At 40.8% G+C, this 18,827-nt stretch overlaps 1 protein-coding gene across 1 annotated transcript in view; it reads left to right on the top strand.

Moving 5' to 3' along the window:
• Positions 1–18,827, top strand: part of 128up (GTP-binding protein 128up) — a 71,740-nt gene that overhangs the window by 1,323 nt on the left and 51,590 nt on the right. The window contains exons 2-6 of the mRNA XM_070085081.1: positions 801–966; positions 2,987–3,117; positions 14,159–14,338; positions 14,868–14,963; positions 15,425–15,557. Coding sequence (XP_069941182.1) covers positions 801–966; positions 2,987–3,117; positions 14,159–14,338; positions 14,868–14,963; positions 15,425–15,557 — 706 coding nt within the window. The remainder of the gene's footprint in view (positions 1–800; positions 967–2,986; positions 3,118–14,158; positions 14,339–14,867; positions 14,964–15,424; positions 15,558–18,827) is intronic.

The following is an 18,827-nucleotide window of genomic DNA, read 5'->3' as shown; positions in this document are numbered from 1 at the left end:
GGAGGCAGTTGAACAGTCTCGGGCCCCTGACACTTATTGTATGGTCTCTTAACGTGCTAGTGACACCCCTGCTTTTCATTGGGGGGATGGTGCATCGTCTGCCAAGTCTTTTGCTTTCGTAGTGAGTGATTTTCGTGTGCAAGTTCGGTACTAGTCCCTCTAGGATTTTCCAGGTGTATATAATCATGTATCTCTCCCTCCTGCGTTCCAGGGAATACAGGTTTAGAAACCTGAGGTTATGTTTTGGACAGAAGTTGATGTGCTGACATTTTTCCACTATGGTGCAGCTTTTTTGTTTAAAAAAGTGCTAGCTACAAACTGCTAATTAGTGACATTGAAGTGAGAACGTAGGGTAGGTTTAAAAATAGATAAATCAAATACTTAATTGGTAATACACAAATAGCCTGCACATAGGGAAAAGAAACACTGTCCTAATTTTCTTTCTCCTGTATGTGTGGGTTGTTTGTGCATTGTTCCAGTCATGGTGTTGTAACTTTTTATTCTTAAGTGGTAATGGTTGTGTGTGTTACCTGTTAAGTGATTTGAGGATTATAGTACCCACAGCCCAGTCTCAGATTAGGCCTTGTGGGTTGAAAGTAGACCCTGTCTATAGGCTTACAGGTCTGAGCTTGTACTGTATTTTCAGGTTCTCTCTATCTTGGAAGAAAAGAGTGCCCAGCAGCAGTGCATGCCAGGCCTCAGCATAATTACTCGAACACAGGCTGTTAAAAATACTGTAGCACATTTCACTTTGCAGTATACAATGATATTCAACTAATAAGTGAATGTTCACTTTTCAGATGGCCCGCACTCAAAAGAACAAAGCCACTATGGGACATTTGGGCTTATTGAAGGCTAAATTGGCAAAACTGAAGCGAGAATTAATTACCCCAAAGGGAGGTGCTAGTGGTGCAGGTGAAGGCTTCGATGTTGCAAAGACTGGAGATGCCCGTATTGGTTTTGTGGGTAGGTATTTTTCAGTATTAAAATTTTAATATTGTAATATTACTTCTTCTTGAGGCATATTTTTTTTTTTTTTTTTATTGTTAACACACTGGCCGATTCCCACCAAGGCAGGGTGGCCCGAAAAAAGAAAAACTTTCACCATCATTCACTCCATCACTGTCTTGCCAGAAGGGTGCTTTACACTACAGTTTTTAAATTGCAACATTAACACCCCTCCTTCAGAGTGCAGGCACTGTACTTCCCATCTCAAGGACTCGAGTCCGGCCTGCCGGTTTCCCTGAATCCCTTCATAAATGTTACTTTGCTCACACTCCAACAGCATGTCAAGTATTAAAAACCATTTGTCTCCATTCACTCCTATCAAACACGCTCACGCATGCCTGCTGGAAGTCCAAGCCCCTCACACACAAAACCTCCTTTACCCCCTCCCTCCAACCTTTCCTAGGCCAACCCCTACCTCGCCTTCCTTCCACTACAGACTAATACACTCTTGAAGTCATTCTGTTTCGCTCCATTCTCTCTTCATGTCCAAACCACCTCAACAACCCTTCCTCAGCCCTCTGGACAAGTTTTGGTAATCCCGCACCTCCTCCTAACTTCCACACTATGAATTCTCTGCGTTATATTCACACCACACATTGCCCTCAGACATGACATCTCCACTGCCTCCAGCCTTCTCCTTGCTGCAACATTCATCACCCATGCTTCACACCCATATAAGAGCGTTGGTAAAACTATACTCTCATACATTCCCCTCTTTGCTTCCGAGGACAAAGTTCTTTGTTTCCACAGACTCCTAAGTGCACCGCTCACCCTTTTCCCCTCATCAGTTCTATGATTCACCTCATCTTTCATAGACCCATCCGCTGACACGTCCACTCCCAAATATCTGAATACATTCACCTCCTCTCCAATCTGATATCCAATCTTTCATCACCTAATCTTTTTGTTATCCTCATAACCTTACTCTTTCCTGTATTCACTTTTAATTTTCTTCTTTTGCATAACCTACCAAATTCATCCACCAACCTCTGCAACTTCTCTTCAGAATCTCCCAAGAGCACAGTGTCATCAGCAAAGAGCAACTGTGACAACTCCCACTTTGTGTGATTCTTTATCTTTTAACTCCACGCCTCTTGCCAAGACCCTCGCATTTACCCTCGCATTGTTTACATTCCTTAAATCAGCATTGGAATTCCATTTACGTGTTCATCACAGATTATACACGTACGTACTTCCATTACTACATTGGAAAAAAATGAAGACTGAAGCATACTCTTTGCTTTCTGCTGGGAAAATACCAATACCAGATTCTATTTTTACAATAATTTATACTTTATTAAGTTAATTTATAGGATATATTGCTAATGGGAAGGTGTGGAGTTAATAAAAGTATTAGTCAGAGGGCAGAAGAGGGGTTGTTGAGGTGGTTTGGTCATTTAGAGAGAATGGATCAAAGTAGAATGACATGGAAAGCATATAAATCTATAGGGGAAGGAAGGCGGGGTAGGGGTCGTCCTCGAAAGGGTTGGAGAGGGGGTAAAGGAGGTTTTGTGGGTAAGGGGCTTGGACTTCCAGCAAGCGTGCGTGAGCGTGTTAGATAGGAGTGAATGGAGACGAATGGTACTTGGGACCTGACGATCTGTTGGAGTGTGAGCAGGGTAATATTTAGTGAAGGGATTCAGGGAAACCGGTTATTTTCATATAGTCGGACTTGAGTCCTGGAAATGGGAAGTACAATGCCTGCACTTTAAAGGAGGGGTTTGGGATATTGGCAGTTTGGAGGGATATGTTGTGTATCTTTATGTGTGTATGCTTCTAGACTGTTGTATTCTGAGCACCTCTGCAAAAACAGTGATAATGTGCGAGTGTGGTGAAAGTGTTGAATGATGATGAAAGTATTTTCTTTTTGGGGATTTTCTTTCTTTTTTTGGGTCACCCTGCCTCGGTGGGAGACGGCCGACTTGTTGAAAAAAAAAAAAAAAAAAAAAAAAATTGCTAATGGCATATTTTCCTGCAGGTTTTCCATCAGTGGGCAAATCAACATTGTTAAGCAACCTGGCAGGTGTTTATTCAGAGGTGGCAGCATATGAGTTCACCACCCTAACCACTGTCCCAGGTTGCATTAAATACAAAGGGGCCAAAATTCAGGTAAGCTGTTGACTAACTTTTAGATCACTGTAGTATTTTTAAATTTTATATTGTAATTTGGTATATGTGGAGGCAAAAAATGTTAACTATGGAGGCAAAGAAGGGAATGTATGAAAGTATATTAGTACCAACACTCTTACATGGGTGTGAAGCTTGGGTTGTAAATGCTGCAGCGAGGAGGTGGTTGGAGGGAGTGGAGATGTCCTGTCTAAGGGCAATGTGTGGTGTAAATATTATGCAGAAAATTCAGAGTGTGGAAATTAGGAGAAGGTGTGGAGTTAATAAAAGTATTAGTCAGAGGGCTGAAGAGGGTTTGTTCAGGTGGTTTGCTCATTTAGAGAGAATGGATCAAAGTAGAATGACATGGAGAGTGTATAAATCTGTATGGGAAGGAAGGCGGGGTAGGGGTAATCCTCGAAAAGGTTGGAGGGAGGGGGTAAAGGAGGTGTTGTGGGCGAGGGGCTTGGACTTCCAGCAAGTGTGTATGAGCGTATTAGATAGGAGTGAATGGAGACAAATGGTATTTGGGACCTGACGAGCTGTTGGAGTGTGAGCAGGGTAATATTTAGTGAAGGGATTCAGGGAAACTGGTTATTTTATATAACCGGACTTGAGTCCTGGAAATGGGAAGTACAATGCCTGCACTCTAAAGGAGGGGTTTGGGATATTAGCAGTTTGGAGGGATATGTTGTGTATCTTTATATGTATATGCTTCTAAACTGTTGTGTTCTGAGCACCTCTGCAAAAACAGTGATTATGTGTGAGTGAGGTGAAAGTGTTGAATGATGATGAAAGTATTTTCTTTTTGGAGATTTTCTTTCTTTTTGGGTCACCCTGCCTCGGTGGGAGACGGCCGACTTGTTAAAAAAAAAAAAAAAAAAAATAGAGATATATGTTTTCTGAAAAACAGTGAGCCCAAATCAGTTACAAAATTTGGTATGCACACTTAATGTTGTATTATTCCCAGTTTTTAGTTTTGTGATACATTTAGGAATGTAGCACTGTACAGATTTGCAAGGACAATTGTATCTCAGTGCAATTGCAGTATGCAACTTGAGGGGATTCAAGGTTGAACCTTGGATGAAGCAGGATGTTGGTAAGTCTTCTAATACCTGTTAATTGTAAATAAATACCTGGGAGTTAGTCAGCTATTGTATGTCACATTCTGGGAAGGACCTAAAAGGAACTACAGTGGAACCCTGAATTTCGAACTTTCTTCGTTCCAGGAGGCTGTTCGAGTGCCGTTACTGAATGAATTTATTCCCATAAGGAATAACGTAAATTTGATTAGTCCATTTCAGTCCCTCAAAAATACACTTATGAAAGCACTTACAAAAATACACTTACATAATTGGTTGGGTTGGGAGTAGTTCGAAATTCGGGGTTCCACTGTACTGTGGAAATAGGCCACACTCCTTGTCTTTCTTGGGTTATCATGAGTTATTAACCCCTCTGGGAGTTGACAGTCAGAATTAACTTTTTTCTATCCAGCACCTAGGGAAAGATGTAAAAAAATTTATTGCTATATACTACAGTGGAACCTCAAAAATCGAACTTAATCCGTTCCAGGAGCTAGTTCTAAATTCGAAAAGTCTGAAATTCGAAGCAGTATTTCCCATAAGAAATAATGGAAATACAATTAATCCGTTCCAGAAACCCAGAAATATCCACACAAAAAATACATTTTATAGAGGTTAATTACAGTTTTACATACAACAAATACTATAGTTATTAATTATGTTGGAGTGTGAGCAAAGTTACATTTATGAAGGGATTCAGGGAAACCAGCAGGCCGGACTTGAGTCCTGGAGATGGGAAGTACAGTGCCTGCACTCTGAAGGAGGGGTGTTAATGGTGCAGTTTAAAAACTGTAGTGTAAAGCACCCTTCTGACAAGACAGTGATGGAGTGAATGATGGTGAAAGTTTTTCTTTTTTGGGCCACCCTGCCTTGGTGGGAATCAGCTAGTGTGTTAATAAAAAATAATAAAATAATACATATAAAATAACATTTTTACTTACCTTTATTGAAGATTGGTGATGGCATCTGGAAGGTAGGGAGGAGGAGAGAGGGAGTTGGGGTTAGTGTTTAGAAGGAGAATCCCCCTCCATGAGGACTTCAGGTAAAGCCCTCTCTGGGGTTACTTCCCTTCTCTGTCTTTTAATGCCACTAGGACCAGCTTGAGAGTCACTGGACCCCTGTCTCACAAAATAACTGTCCACAGTCCTCTGTTTCTGGCACCTCTTTAACATTTCCCTAAAATGGGACATGGTTCTGTCACTGAACTTGTTGCAAAGATGGCTTGTTTCACTTGTTCAGGTTTGAATTCTTCACTGTCTATGTACCCCTTAAACTCCTGTACAAACTTCTCAGCCGCCCGTTTGTCTGAACTGGCTGCCTCACCATGTCTTAAAAAATTGTGTATGCCACTACGCTTCTTAAATCTGTCAAACCAGCCTCTGCTGGCCTTAAATTCACTATCAGCACTGGTTCCATGAGTTTTCTGTACCAGATTGGCATGCAACTTCCTTGCCTTTTCGCAAATACAGTGGACCCCCGCATACCGTTGGCATCACATAACGTTAAATCCGCATAGTGATACATTTTATCACTAAGATTTTGCCTCGCATAGCGCTAAAAAACTCGCTCAATGCTATTCGTCCGAGACGCGTCTATGTGAGGCCTGAGCCAGCCTCACATGTTCCGCCGGTGGCATTGTTTACAAGCCAGCCTCCGCGGTAACATCCAAGCATACAGTCGGAACATTTCGTATTATTACAGCGTTTTTGGTGATTTTATCTGCAAAATAAGTGACCATGGGCCCCAAGAAAGCTTCTAGTGCCAACCCTGTGAGAAATATTATCGAAATACTGTGGTACCATGGTCAACTGCTGATGCTGCTGCTGCTGCTGTAGCACCGTCAGCTGCGGCTGCTGCTGTAGCACCGTCAGCTGCGGCTGCTGCTGTAGCACCGTCAGCTGCGGCTGCTGCTGTACCACCATCAGCTGCTGCTGCTGTAGTACCGTCTGCTGCTGCTGTAGCACCGTCTGCTGCTGCTGTAGCACTGTCAGCTGCTGCTGTAGCACTGTCAGCTGCTGCTGCTGTAGCACTGTCAGCTGCTGCTGCTGTAGCACTGTCAGCTGCTGCTGCTGTAGCACTGTCAGCTGCTGCTGCTGTAGCACTGTCAGCTGCTGCTGCTGTAGCACTGTCAGCTGCTGCTGCTGTAGCACTGTCAGCTGCTGCTGCTGTAGCACTGTCAGCTGCTGCTGCTGTAGCACTGTCAGCTGCTGCTGCTGTAGCACTGTCAGCTGCTGCTGCTGTAGCACTGTCAGCTGCTGCTGCTGTAGCACTGTCAGCTGCTGCTGCTGTAGCACTGTCAGCTGCTGCTGCTGTAGCACTGTCAGCTGCTGCTGCTGTAGCACTGTCAGCTGCTGCTGCTGTAGCACTGTCAGCTGCTGCTGCTGTAGCACTGTCAGCTGCTGCTGTTGTAGCACTGTCAGCTGCTGCTGCTGTAGCACTGTCAGCTGCTGCTGCTGTAGCACTGTCAGCTGCTGCTGCTGTAGCACTGTCAGCTGCTGCTGCTGTAGCACTGTCAGCTGCTGCTGCTGCTGCTGCTGCTGTAGTACCGTCAGCTGCTGCTGCTGCTGTAGCACCGCCAGCTGCTGCTGCTGCTGCTGTAGTACCGTCTGCTGCTGCTGTAGCACCGTCTGCTGCTGCTGTAGCACCGTCTGCTGCTGCTGTAGCACCGTCAGCTGCTGCTGTAGCACTGTCAGCTGCTGCTGCTGCTCTGTCTGCTGCTGCTGCTGCTGCTGCTGTAGCACTGTCAGCTGCTGCTGCTGCTGCTGCTGCTGCTGCTGCTGCTGCTGCTGCTGTAGCACTGTCAGCTGCTGCTGCTGCTGCTGCTGCTGTAGCACCATTGTTGGTGTGGCTTATTGAGAATACCAAGAAACAATTAACCCCAGAGGGTTAGCCACCCAGGATAACCCAAAAAAAGTCAGTGTCATCGAAGACTAACTTATTTCCATTGGGGTCCTTAATCTTGTCTCCCAGGATGCAACCCACACCAGTCGACTAACACCCAGGTGAACAGGGAAAAATGCCTGGAACTAGTGCTCATATTGGTGAATTTAAAGCCAGCAAAGGTTGATTTGAGAGATTTAAGAATTGTAGTGGCATACACAGTGTGATAAGGCCTGTTCTGGAAGAAAATGCCAAACAGGACCTGCAGTACTCAGGAGGAAAAGGCACTCCCATAACACAGTGTCTCATCAGTCATTGCTGCATCTTCAATAAAGGTAAGTGTCATTTATTCTTCATTTAGAAGAGTAGTACATGCACAATATATATTGTGCATGTACAGTGGACCCCCGGTTAACGATATTTTTTCAATCCAGAAGTATGTTCAGGTGCCAGTACTGACCGAATTTGTTCCCATAAGAAATATTGTGAAGTAGATTAGTCCATTTCAGACCCCCAAACATACACATACAAATGCACTTACATAAATACACTTACATAATTGGTCACATTCGGAGGTAATCGTTATGCGGGGGTCCACTGTACTACTCTACATTTGTGCATGTATCCTTCTCTTTGTGTGTAGGAAAATGTATATTTCATGTGGTAAAATTTTTTTTTCACACCTTTGGGTGTCTTGCACGGATTAATTTGATTTCCATTATTTCTCATGGGGAAAATTCATTCGCATAACGACAATTTTGCATAACAATGAGCTCTCAGGAATGGATTAATATCGTTATGCGGGGGTCCACTGTAATCACCTCTGAAACACTATCACCTGCAATCTCTTTATCCTTGATCCACACCAGCAACAACTTCTCAACCTCTTCAACTATTTGTGGTCTTTTTTTGGTTAGCATATTAACACCTTTTGCAACATCAGGATAGAACCGATGGTCGACTTGTTTTTCCCATACATCCTGGCAAGCTCAACAAGTCTCACATCACTCTCATACTTCTGTATTACAGTGGACCCCCGGTTAACGATTTTAATCCGTGCAAGAGGGGTAATTGTTATGCGAAATAATCGCTATGTGAATGAATTTTCCCCATAAGAAATAATGGAAATCAAATTAATCCGTGCAAGACACCCAAAAGTATGAAAAAAAAAATTTTACCACATGAAATATACATTTTCCCACACACAAAGAGAAGGATACATGCACAATAGTAGAGTAGTACATGCACAGTATATATTGTGCATGTACTAGTCTACTAAATGAAGAATAAATGACACTTACCTTTATTGAAGATGCAGCAATGACTGATGAGACACTGTGTCCTGGGAGTGCCTTTTCCTCCTGAGTACTGTAGGTCCTGTTTGGCATTTTCTTCCAGAACAGGCCTTATCACACTGTGTATGCCACTACGATTCTTAAATCTCTCAAACCAACCTTTGCTGGCTTTAAATTCACCAATATGAGCACTAGTTCCAGGCATTTTTCCCTGTTCACCTGGGTGTTAGTCGACTTGTGTGGGTTGCATCCTGGGAGACAAGATTAAGGACCCCAATGGAAATAAGTTAGACAGTCTTCGATGACACTGACTTTTTTGGGTTATCCTGGGTGGCAAATTCCCACGGTGCTACAGCAGCAGCAGCAGCTGACAGTGCAGCAGCAGCAGCAGCAGCTGTACCACCAATAGTAGCGATGGTTGATTAGGGTTTATTATACAACCTGGCCAGCTCGGAGACATGCACTCCACTTTCATACTTATCAATGATCTTTTTCTTCATCTCTATTGTAATTCTCACCCTTATTGCTGTAGGGTTGGCACTAGAAGCTTTCTTGGGGCCCATGGTCACTTATTTTCCAGAAAAAGCACCGAAAACACTGTAATAATACGAAATATTCCGATTGTATGCTTGGATGTTACCGCGGAGGCTGGCTGGTAAACAATGCCACCGGCGGAACATGTGAGCGTGGCTCAGGCCGCACATTGGACGCGTCTCGGACGAAAATCGGTAAGCGGGTTTTTAAGCGGTATGTGAGGCAAAATTTTTGCAATTAAAGTAAGCGGTATGCGAAATAATCGCTATGTGATGCCATCGTTATGCGGGGGTCCACTGTATTTCCTTCTTCACATCTATGGTGTTTCTCACTTTCTTTACCATAGGGGTACCACTAGCAAGTTTCTTTGGGCCCATGGCAGCTTATTTCACAGTCCCACAAGCACTAAACACAACGAAATACAGTGGACCCCCGGTTAACGATTTTAATCCGTGCAAGAGGGGTAATTGTTATGCGAAATAATCGTTATGTGAATGAATTTTCCCCATAAGAAATAATGGAAATAAAATTAATCCGTGCAAGACACCCAAAAGTATGAAAAAAAATTTTTTTTTACCACATGAAATATTAATTTTAATACACACAAACTGAAAAAGGCATGCACACTTACATGACACTTACTTTTATTGAAGATCTGGTGATGATTGATGGGATGGGAGGAGGGGAGAGCATTATCTTCTTACTGTTTAGAAGGGGAATCCCCTTCCATTAGGACTTGAGGTAGTAAGTCCTTTTCTGGGGTTACTTCCCTTCTTCTTTTAATGCCACTAGGGCCAGCTTCAGAGTCACTGGACTTCTTTCGCACAAGATATCTGTCCATAGTGGCCTGTACCTCTCGTTCCTTTATCACTTCCCTAAAGTGTTTCACAACATTGTCAGTGTACAGGTTGCCAACACGGCTTGCAATAGCTGTGTGAGGGTGATTTTCATCCATGAAGGTTTGCACTTCAAGCCACTTTGCACAGATTTCCTTTATCTTTGTAGTAGGCAACTTCTTCAATTTCTCTCTCCCCTCCTCTGAACCAGTTTCCCCAGGTCTGGCCTCTTGCTCTTGAAGTTGATCTATCAGCTCATCAGTGGTTAGTTCTTCATTGTCCTCCTCCACCAACTCTTCCACATCCTCCCCACTAACCTCCAACCCCAAGGACTTTCCCAATGCCACAATGGATTCCTCAACTGGCACAGGATTCTCAGGGTTAGCCTCAAACCCTTCAAAATCCCTTTTGTCTACACATTCTGGCCACAGTTTCTTCCAAGCAGAGTTCAAGGTCCTCTTAGTCACTTCCTCCCAAGCCTTACCTATAAGGTTTACACAATTGAGGATATTAAAGTGATCTCTCCAAAACTCTCTTAGAGTCAGTTGAGTTTCTGAGGTCATTACAAAGCACCTTTCAAACAGAGCTTTTGTGTACAGTTTCTTGAAGTTGGAAATAACCTGCTGGTCCATGGGCTGCAGGAGAGGAGTGGTATTAGGAGGCAAAAACTTCACCTTAATGAAGCTCATGTCCCCATAAAGTCGCTCTGCCACGTCTGTAGGATGACCAGGGGCATTGTCTAACACCAGGAGGCACTTAAGTTCTAATTTCTTTTCAGTTAGGTAATCTTTCACATTGGGGGCAAATGCATGGTGTAACCAGTTATAGAAAAATTCCCTAGTGACCCATGCCTTACTGTTTGCCCTCCACAGCACACACAAATTATCCTTGAGGACATTCTTTTGCCTGAACGCTCTGGGAGTTTCAGAGTGATACACTAATAAAGGCTTCACTTTGCAATCACCAGTAGCATTGGCACACATGAGAAGAGTAAGCCTGTCTTTCATAGGCTTATGTCCTGGGAGTGCCTTTTCCTCCTGAGTAATGTAGGTCCTGCTTGGCATTTTCTTCCAGAACAGGCCTGTTTCATCACAATTAAACACTTGTTCAGGTTTCAGTCCTTCAGTTTCTATGTACTCCTTGAATTCCTGCACATATTTTTCAGCCGCTTTGTGGTCCGAACTGGCAGCCTCACCATGCCTTATCACACTATGGATGCCACTACGCTTCTTAAATCTCTCAAACCAACCTTTGCTGGCCTTAAATTCACTCACATCATCACTAGTTGCAGGCATTTTTTTAATTAAATCGTCATGCAACTTCCTAGCCTTTTCACATATGATCGCTTGAGAGACGCTATCTCCTGCTAGCTGTTTTTCATTTATCCACACCAATAAGAGTCTCTCAACATCTTCCATCACTTGCGATCTTTGTTTCGAAAACACAGTTAAACCTTTGGCAAGAACAGCTTCCTTGATTGTCTTTTTGGTGCCCACAATAGTAGCGATGGTTGATTGGGGTTTCTTGTACAATTTGACTAGGTCGGCGATACGCACTCCACTTTCATACTTATCAATGATCTCTTTCTTTATTTCAATGGGTATTCTTACCCTTATTGGTGTACGGTTGGCACTAGAAGCTTTCTTGGGGCCCATGGTCACTTATTTTCCAGAAACAGCACCGAAAACACTGTAATAATACGAAATATTCCGAGTGTATGCTTGGATGTTAGCGCGGAGGCTGGCTGGTAAACAATGGCACGGGCGGCACATGTGAGGCTGGCTGAGGGCGCACATTGGACGCGTCTCGGACGAAAATCGGTGAGCGGGTTTTTAATCGGTATGCGCGGCAAAAATTTTGCGATTAAAGTAAGCGGTATGCGAAATAATCGCTATGTGATGCCATCGTTATGCGGGGGTCCACTGTAATCGTAAAATGTGTGAATGAGAGCGCAGGTTAGTGTTCACTCAAGCATAAACAAAGCTAGACTGCTCACGGTGCCTGTGCGGGGACGCGGACATAGCAGGCCCGCGGACATGTCCCGTACCCAGCGGTCTGAAAATAAGGGCGCGTTTGATAATAGGGACACAGTTTGTCCGAGAAAATGGTCCTATTTTCGAAACGTTCGATATGTGATACGTTCGATTTTTGAGGTTCCACTGTACTTCCTGTATTACATACTTGACTCTACTTATCTTTCATGTGGTGTCTGTGCATTGTAATTAGCAATAGTAAATCATTCCAAACCAGTCATCACTCAGCAAAAGTCAGTTATTGGAGCCTTATCAAACTCTAGCGTTAGATAACTCTCACCCTTTCAGGGTCCAGACCCCCAATCTGAAGTTTGTTCTCAATGTCAAAAAAAAATCCACCCACCCCTTCTCCACAAAATTATTTTTTCTTGTGAAATGGTAGCGATTTTTTCAGAAAGCAATGACACCAAAAGTATGAAATTTGATGGAAAACTTATGGAATTACGCTGGCACAAAGCAGTCTCAGCACAGTTTATGCACCGGCGATTTTTGCCCACTTTGAGACCTATTTTTGGCCAATTCCATTGTTCTAGTTTACCAAATTTTTAGTTATTTTGCTAATAGGCCTTCCATTCTATCAATTGAGCATAAGACACTACTCGTTTGGTTATTTCAGCTAGCCAATAACATTATCAGAAATTGGTAATTTGGCCAATCTCACACAATTCAAAAAATGCCAGTTTAAAAATGGTCCATAATAAACAGTGTGGATATTCCTAGCACTAAAACAACATATCCATTGTTTACGATCCCAGCCCTCTCCTATATTACACTTACTATATTACTATATTACACTATATTACATTTGAAGTCTTATTCACATAAAAAAGAGAAGATTTACTCTATTTCTAGGATAATAATATTTAACCAGGAAAGACTTTTCATGGTTTATAGTATGCCAATAATTGAATCTGACCTAGTAAAAACTGATTAAACAGACTGGGGGTTGTAAGGGGAGGTTTTACCCGTCCTCTAGAATATTGATGAAATTCAAATATTTCCACACTTTGAGCTCAGTTTCAAGCTACTTATATTCCTGAATCCAATTCCAATCAAAATTATCTCTATTTTTGCAATATGTCCTCCATTCTATCAAGTGATACTAAGAAACTGAAAATAAAACCATAAAAACCATCCAGAAATGCACTACATATTCGTGGTTTTCAGTCATACACACGGTCACAGTTTTGTTTTTCCCATTATGCACTGCATGGGGTAGGATTTCTTTTTTATGGTGCATACTTGCCACACACTCATTCTCTCACATCTAGGCCAAAATTTACTGCTTGCAGCTTTTTTCAGTGACCTGAGCTCATTATGTACTAGTTGTACAAGACGGACCCCGAGCTCAAACCCGTAGTACTAGAGGAAAGCCATCAAAAGGGTTAATGGATTCAGCCAGGCCAACAGTTACACGTACCACATGTACACAAATTGGTACACAGGTGCCAATACTGTACTGACATTACTGATAACAGAAGTTCTTGGAGGGTCTTGAAGGGCTTCTGCCAAGAAATTTGAATATGCTATGACTCTTTGATTCTATTTCAGATCCATGTTGGTTCTGTTGGAGAAATCCAACAGCCCTTAAGAAAGAGTTAAGATTAATTATCTTGTCATATTAAAGAAATTTGTATGGAGATTTGGAGGGAAAGGAGGATGTTGAATGTAGACTTAGACTACAACTGTACTACTGCCAGATACCACCACTGTCCCACCATCATAGTTGGGTCAGGACACTTTTAGCTTCCTTGCTGGAGTTCATAAGTTCAGTCCTATAATGCTACACATGCTATAACTACTGTACTTCAACATTTTAGTGAAACTACTTGCAGTGACATGTGCTATAGCTTCTTCATCATTCTTCATCATTGTGCTCTTGACATGGTTGGCCTTGACGTATGTCTCCTGTATGATAGTAATTTCTCCAAACACAAACCACTAGTATACTTACAATTTATGCTAATTGTCTTTGTTAACCAATGGTAAAGAAGATCCTGCTAGTGAACTCTGAAAATTTATGATGAATTACAATCAAGTCAATCTCTCTTAAGTGAATCCATTTAATCAGATATTTGCAAAGTGTTTGTTGAACTGTATCTCAAAAGATTGATTGCATCTCTTCTTGGGAAATAATAGGTCAATATGTTTGTGTTTTCTGAATCAAAAATGCTCTTAACCTAAGGTTGATATATTTGTTGTCCGAGTATGTAAGTCTTGGTTTAGTAGCTTGAAAGTTTGAATGCTGTTTTGTATTCTCTGTTTGTTAAAGAAAAGCTGATTCCATGCTTTTTAAGTCTGACAAAACAGTGTTTCCATTCATCCTCTTTTTCCTGTTTGATGTCTGGTATTTCTGAATATTTCTGATTTTATTATACTTTCAGTTGCTTGATCTTCCTGGTATTATTGAGGGAGCCAAGGATGGCAAGGGACGAGGTAAACAAGTGATTGCCGTGGCTCGCACCTGCTCCCTCATCTTTATTGTCCTAGATGTGTTAAAGCCCCTTGGTCAGAAGAAGCTGATTGAGAAAGAATTAGAAGGCTTTGGCATCAGACTGAATAAGGTGAAATCCCTTTGTTCTTGTTTATTGTAATTCCTTGTGTACGTATTTGATGTGAAGATGAATGTATTTTCTGGCGATTCTAAACTAATGATTCTAAAATTTTATGTATTTTACCTAAGTTATTCTTTTAACCCTTAAATGGTCCAAACGTATATATACGTTTTTTCAACATCTGAAAGTATGTAAAAAAAATGTAGATCTTTTTTGTTTTACATTTGAAAACGTGTAAAAAAAATTTTATCTACATTTTTTTTGTTATATTTGAAAATATGTAAAAAAAAAAAGTAGATCTACTTTTGTAGTGATAAGAATTTGAACGTCGATCTGTTTGGACCGTTTAAGGGTTAAATCATTCAAGTGTTTCACAGGATATACTTATAAAGTGGTCAATCAGTATTTTATCCCTTAGATATAATTTTACAATGGTTTTCTTCCTGTTTTTAATAAGTATACAATATATATCTTATGTTTTTGTTATATTAGTTATAGTTATAACAACTGATATGTCTTCTCTGATTTCCTTTGACAGGAGCCACCCCAAATTACGTTCCGAAGAAAGGAAAAAGGTGGGGTGAACCTCCAGTGTGTCGTACAACAAACTGAATTGGACATGGAGCTTGTTAAGGTGTGTTCACTGCATGTTTATGACATGAATATTTAGGTATGCAGTGCCTGCACTCTGAATGAGGTGTGGAAACGTGTGTTTTTTTTAACTGTAGTATCTGCATACCTCTGACAAGACAGTGATGGAGTGAGTGATGCTCAAAGTGTTTCTTCTTTTTTGGGTCACCTGCCTTGGTGGGAAACAGTCAATCTGTTAAAAACTTAACAAAAAAATTATCTGTACTAACTCAAGATTAACAGGACTCCTTGCATTGCAAGTTGTTTCTTACTATTGACTCCTGGTTATGATAATAGTTTTGAAGACACTCCTTGAAGAAATTAGTTGTTATTCATGTTATTAATCAATTTTCTTATGCACGGGTTAATTTTTTATTTATTATTTGTTGACCTTCTTACCTTTCCTGATATAAATTTTATCTTATATTGTGATTATTAATTAACATAAGCATTGCCCACTCACAGACAATTTTGGCAGAGTATCGCATTCACAATGCTGACATTGTGCTGAAGTATGATGCAACGGCTGATGATCTAATTGACGTAATAGAGGGCAACCGTGTCTATATTCCATGTATCTACCTTCTGAACAAGATCGGTGAGTACTATGATTAAATATCATTCAGCAAAGAATTTGTGCTTTTTTTTCATTAAATGCAGGAAGTTTGATAAACACTGATGCACTTCCTCCAGTAAATTATTTTTTTTTTTTTTTTGGGGGGGGGGGGGTTAGGTAAAAGTAAGGGAATTATTTATTTTCTTGACATCTTGTAAACTGATCTGTAGAACTTGAAATGTAAGTTGTCAGGAAAACTTTAAATCCAGGGATCATTGGTTTTAAATTTATTTTAGTAACTTTCCAGACATCTCCCACCTAGGGAGGATAGCAAACTCACCCCCCCCCCCCAAAAAAAAAAAAAAAAAAATCTACTTGTTCAATAGCTATCTTGCCATAAGTACACAGACTTAGCAATTTATGACCCTCCAAGCTGCAACATTACCCACCCCTTCTCCAGAGTGAAGGCACTTTATCTCCTACCTCCAGGATTTAATTCTGGCTAACTGATTTCCTTCAATCCCTTCATAAATGTTACCTTGTAAATGCTCCAACAGCAAATCACCTCATAAAAATCACTTGTCTCCACTCTGAAATAACACACACAGCTGCTGGATGGTTAAGCCCCTAGTATTCAGTACCCTCTTTACCCCCTCCTTTTTCCTTCCTTCCACTCCAGATTTATACATCTTTCTGGTTATTATCTCTACTCCATCCTCTTTAAATACCCAAACCATCTCAAAGGTATAATTCATTCCTCTGGATGATTTTTTTCCTCAACGAACCAGCCATATCCCACTGAGGCAGTTTGACCTAAAAAGAAAAACAAAAAATTTTCCTTTTAACCCTTTGAGGGTCGACAGGCCCTCTCCGAAACTCGTTCTCAGGGTCGGCCAAATTTAAAAAAAAAATTATTTTCTCCTATGAAAAGATAGAGAATCTTTTCCCGATCATAAGGACACCAAAAGTTTGAAATTTGATGGAAAACTTTCGGAATTATGCTCTTGCAAAGTTAGCGGTCTCGGCGATGTTTACGCATCGGCGATTTTACCCACTTTGAGCCCCATTTTCGGCCAATTCCACTGTACTAGTCGACAAAAAACATGAATATTTCGCTAGAACTCCATTTTTTCTATCGAATGGGTGCAAGAAACCACCCATTTATGAAATTCAACTATCCAGTACAGTGGTCAGAATTTAGCAATTTTGCCAATTTCACACAAATTTCAAAAGATGCCAATTTCCGAATAGAGTCCAGAATAAACAAGAAAGACATTCCTGGCACTAAAATGACATTTTCTCTGGTCATTAGTCACGTCTCAAGGCCCCTTTTATATTCTTTTGCTTTCCACTTTGAATTTTTATTCTCGCAAAAAATATAAGATTTACTGTTATGCAGACTACTGCATTAGTGTAAAAAATGGTATAAATATTATTGGTGCACTTGTGAAAGAATATTAGACTCACCAGTTGACATGTATTGCATGCTTGGCACGATTTGTTTACTTTTGAAATTTGGTAAAAATCGAACATTTCTGCTACTTTGAGCTCAATTTCAAGGTACCTTTCATTGTAAAACCAGTCAAAATCATCTCAATTTCTGTAATATGTCTTCCATTCTATAAAATGAGACCAAGAAAACTAGAATACAACAATAAATACCATACGAAAATACAGTGCAAAGTCGCTGTTTTATTCCAAAAAAATGGTCAAAGTTTTTTTTTTCTCATTATGCACTGTGTGCTGCAGGATTTTTTTTAGACTGTGCACACTGACCACATAGACCCATTCTTTCATATGAAGGCCTACCAGCTTTCTCCCACTAGATTTGAGGGCGCTAGAATTTAGGCATACTAGTACATCAAAAACCCTGGGTCGTAAGCCGTACTAGTACGTCCGAAACCCTCAAAGGGTTAAATTTGGTAATTTATAGAGAAGTGGTTACTAGCTCCTTGGTCCTGGCATTTTAGTCCCCTCTTACAACATGCATGGCTTACGAAGGAAGAATTCTTTTCCAGTTCCCCGTGGAGATAATTGGAAATGAAGAGCTGTTAAGAAAATAGAAGAAAACCCAGATGGGTGTGTATACTATATATGTGTGTGCATGCATATGTAGTGTGACCTAAATGTAAGTAGAAGTAGCATGTTTGCTGGAGTCTTTTTCTGTCTCAATCTTATGATCATGTAAAACAACTACAGGTTTCCGTTTCACACTTACTTGGCAGGACGATAATACCTTCCTGGGTGGTTTCTGTGTACCAACCTACTACCTAGGCCAGAAGTCTCCAACCTTTTTCACTATGGATGCCACATCGTATATTTTACACTTTTTGAGGGCCCAAGGGAAAAAATCTGTACCAGATAAGTATAAATGAATGAATAAGTGACTGAAGTGACTTACAATGAGAGTTCATTAGTTTCACTATTTATAAATAGTGGAACCTCTACTTGCGAGCGCATCCACGTGCTAGTTTTTCCAAATACGAGCAGTTGATGGGTCAATTTTTTGCTTCCATACGCAAGCAAAATTTCCATAAGTGAGCAGACCTCGAGGCAGGTTCCTTGACGCTGGTGAGGGACTCTTGCTCTTGATCTCAGGAATTGTATCTCGTTTGTTGGACTATCTTATTGAAACTTGGGCAATATATGATGGAAAGATGCTTCTTAATGTACACCAAAAATGAGAGAAATCTATGCATAAATAATGGAGCTCACTTCTCAGCAATTAGCCACCCCTTAGTGGTATTTTCGTATGGTTTTTATGGTTGTATTCTCGGTTTTTTGGTCTCATTTGATAGAATGGAAGATATATTAAGAGTGTATCACCCAGAGAAAGTTTCAAATGGTCATGCACTGGACCTATTTAATGACACTTGCATAAGTCATTTCCAAAACATTCTGAAAGGGAGGAAGAAACAAACCTCCTTGGACAGTTTTTTTCTTGAAATGCTCTGCAGATGAAAGTGTGACAAGTGTGGAGAAAAGGCCAAAAATCAGTGAATAGTGAAGTACGTATCATTAAAATAAAAATTGTAGCAGTTAAGTGACAAAGTGTATCATTAACAGTGTAGCAATTAAGTGTACATAGAATTAAGAGTGTATCACCCAGAGAAAGTTTCAAATGGTCGTGCATAAAATACTTATTACAAAGAAGGCCACTAGTATGCCTAGTGCATTGGACCTATTTAATGACAGCATACACCGATGTGCCCAGCATCTCTTCACCATCTCCAAGGTAAATGCTGTATTACTGCATAATTTCTTTATGTATTATTATTATAATTATTTCATTATTATTATTATTATTATTAT

The sequence above is a fragment of the Cherax quadricarinatus genome, chromosome 15, assembly GCF_038502225.1.
Source record: "Cherax quadricarinatus isolate ZL_2023a chromosome 15, ASM3850222v1, whole genome shotgun sequence".
Classification (NCBI taxonomy): Eukaryota; Metazoa; Arthropoda; class Malacostraca; order Decapoda; family Parastacidae; genus Cherax; species Cherax quadricarinatus.
This window is presented reverse-complemented; position numbering and strand designations above follow the sequence as displayed.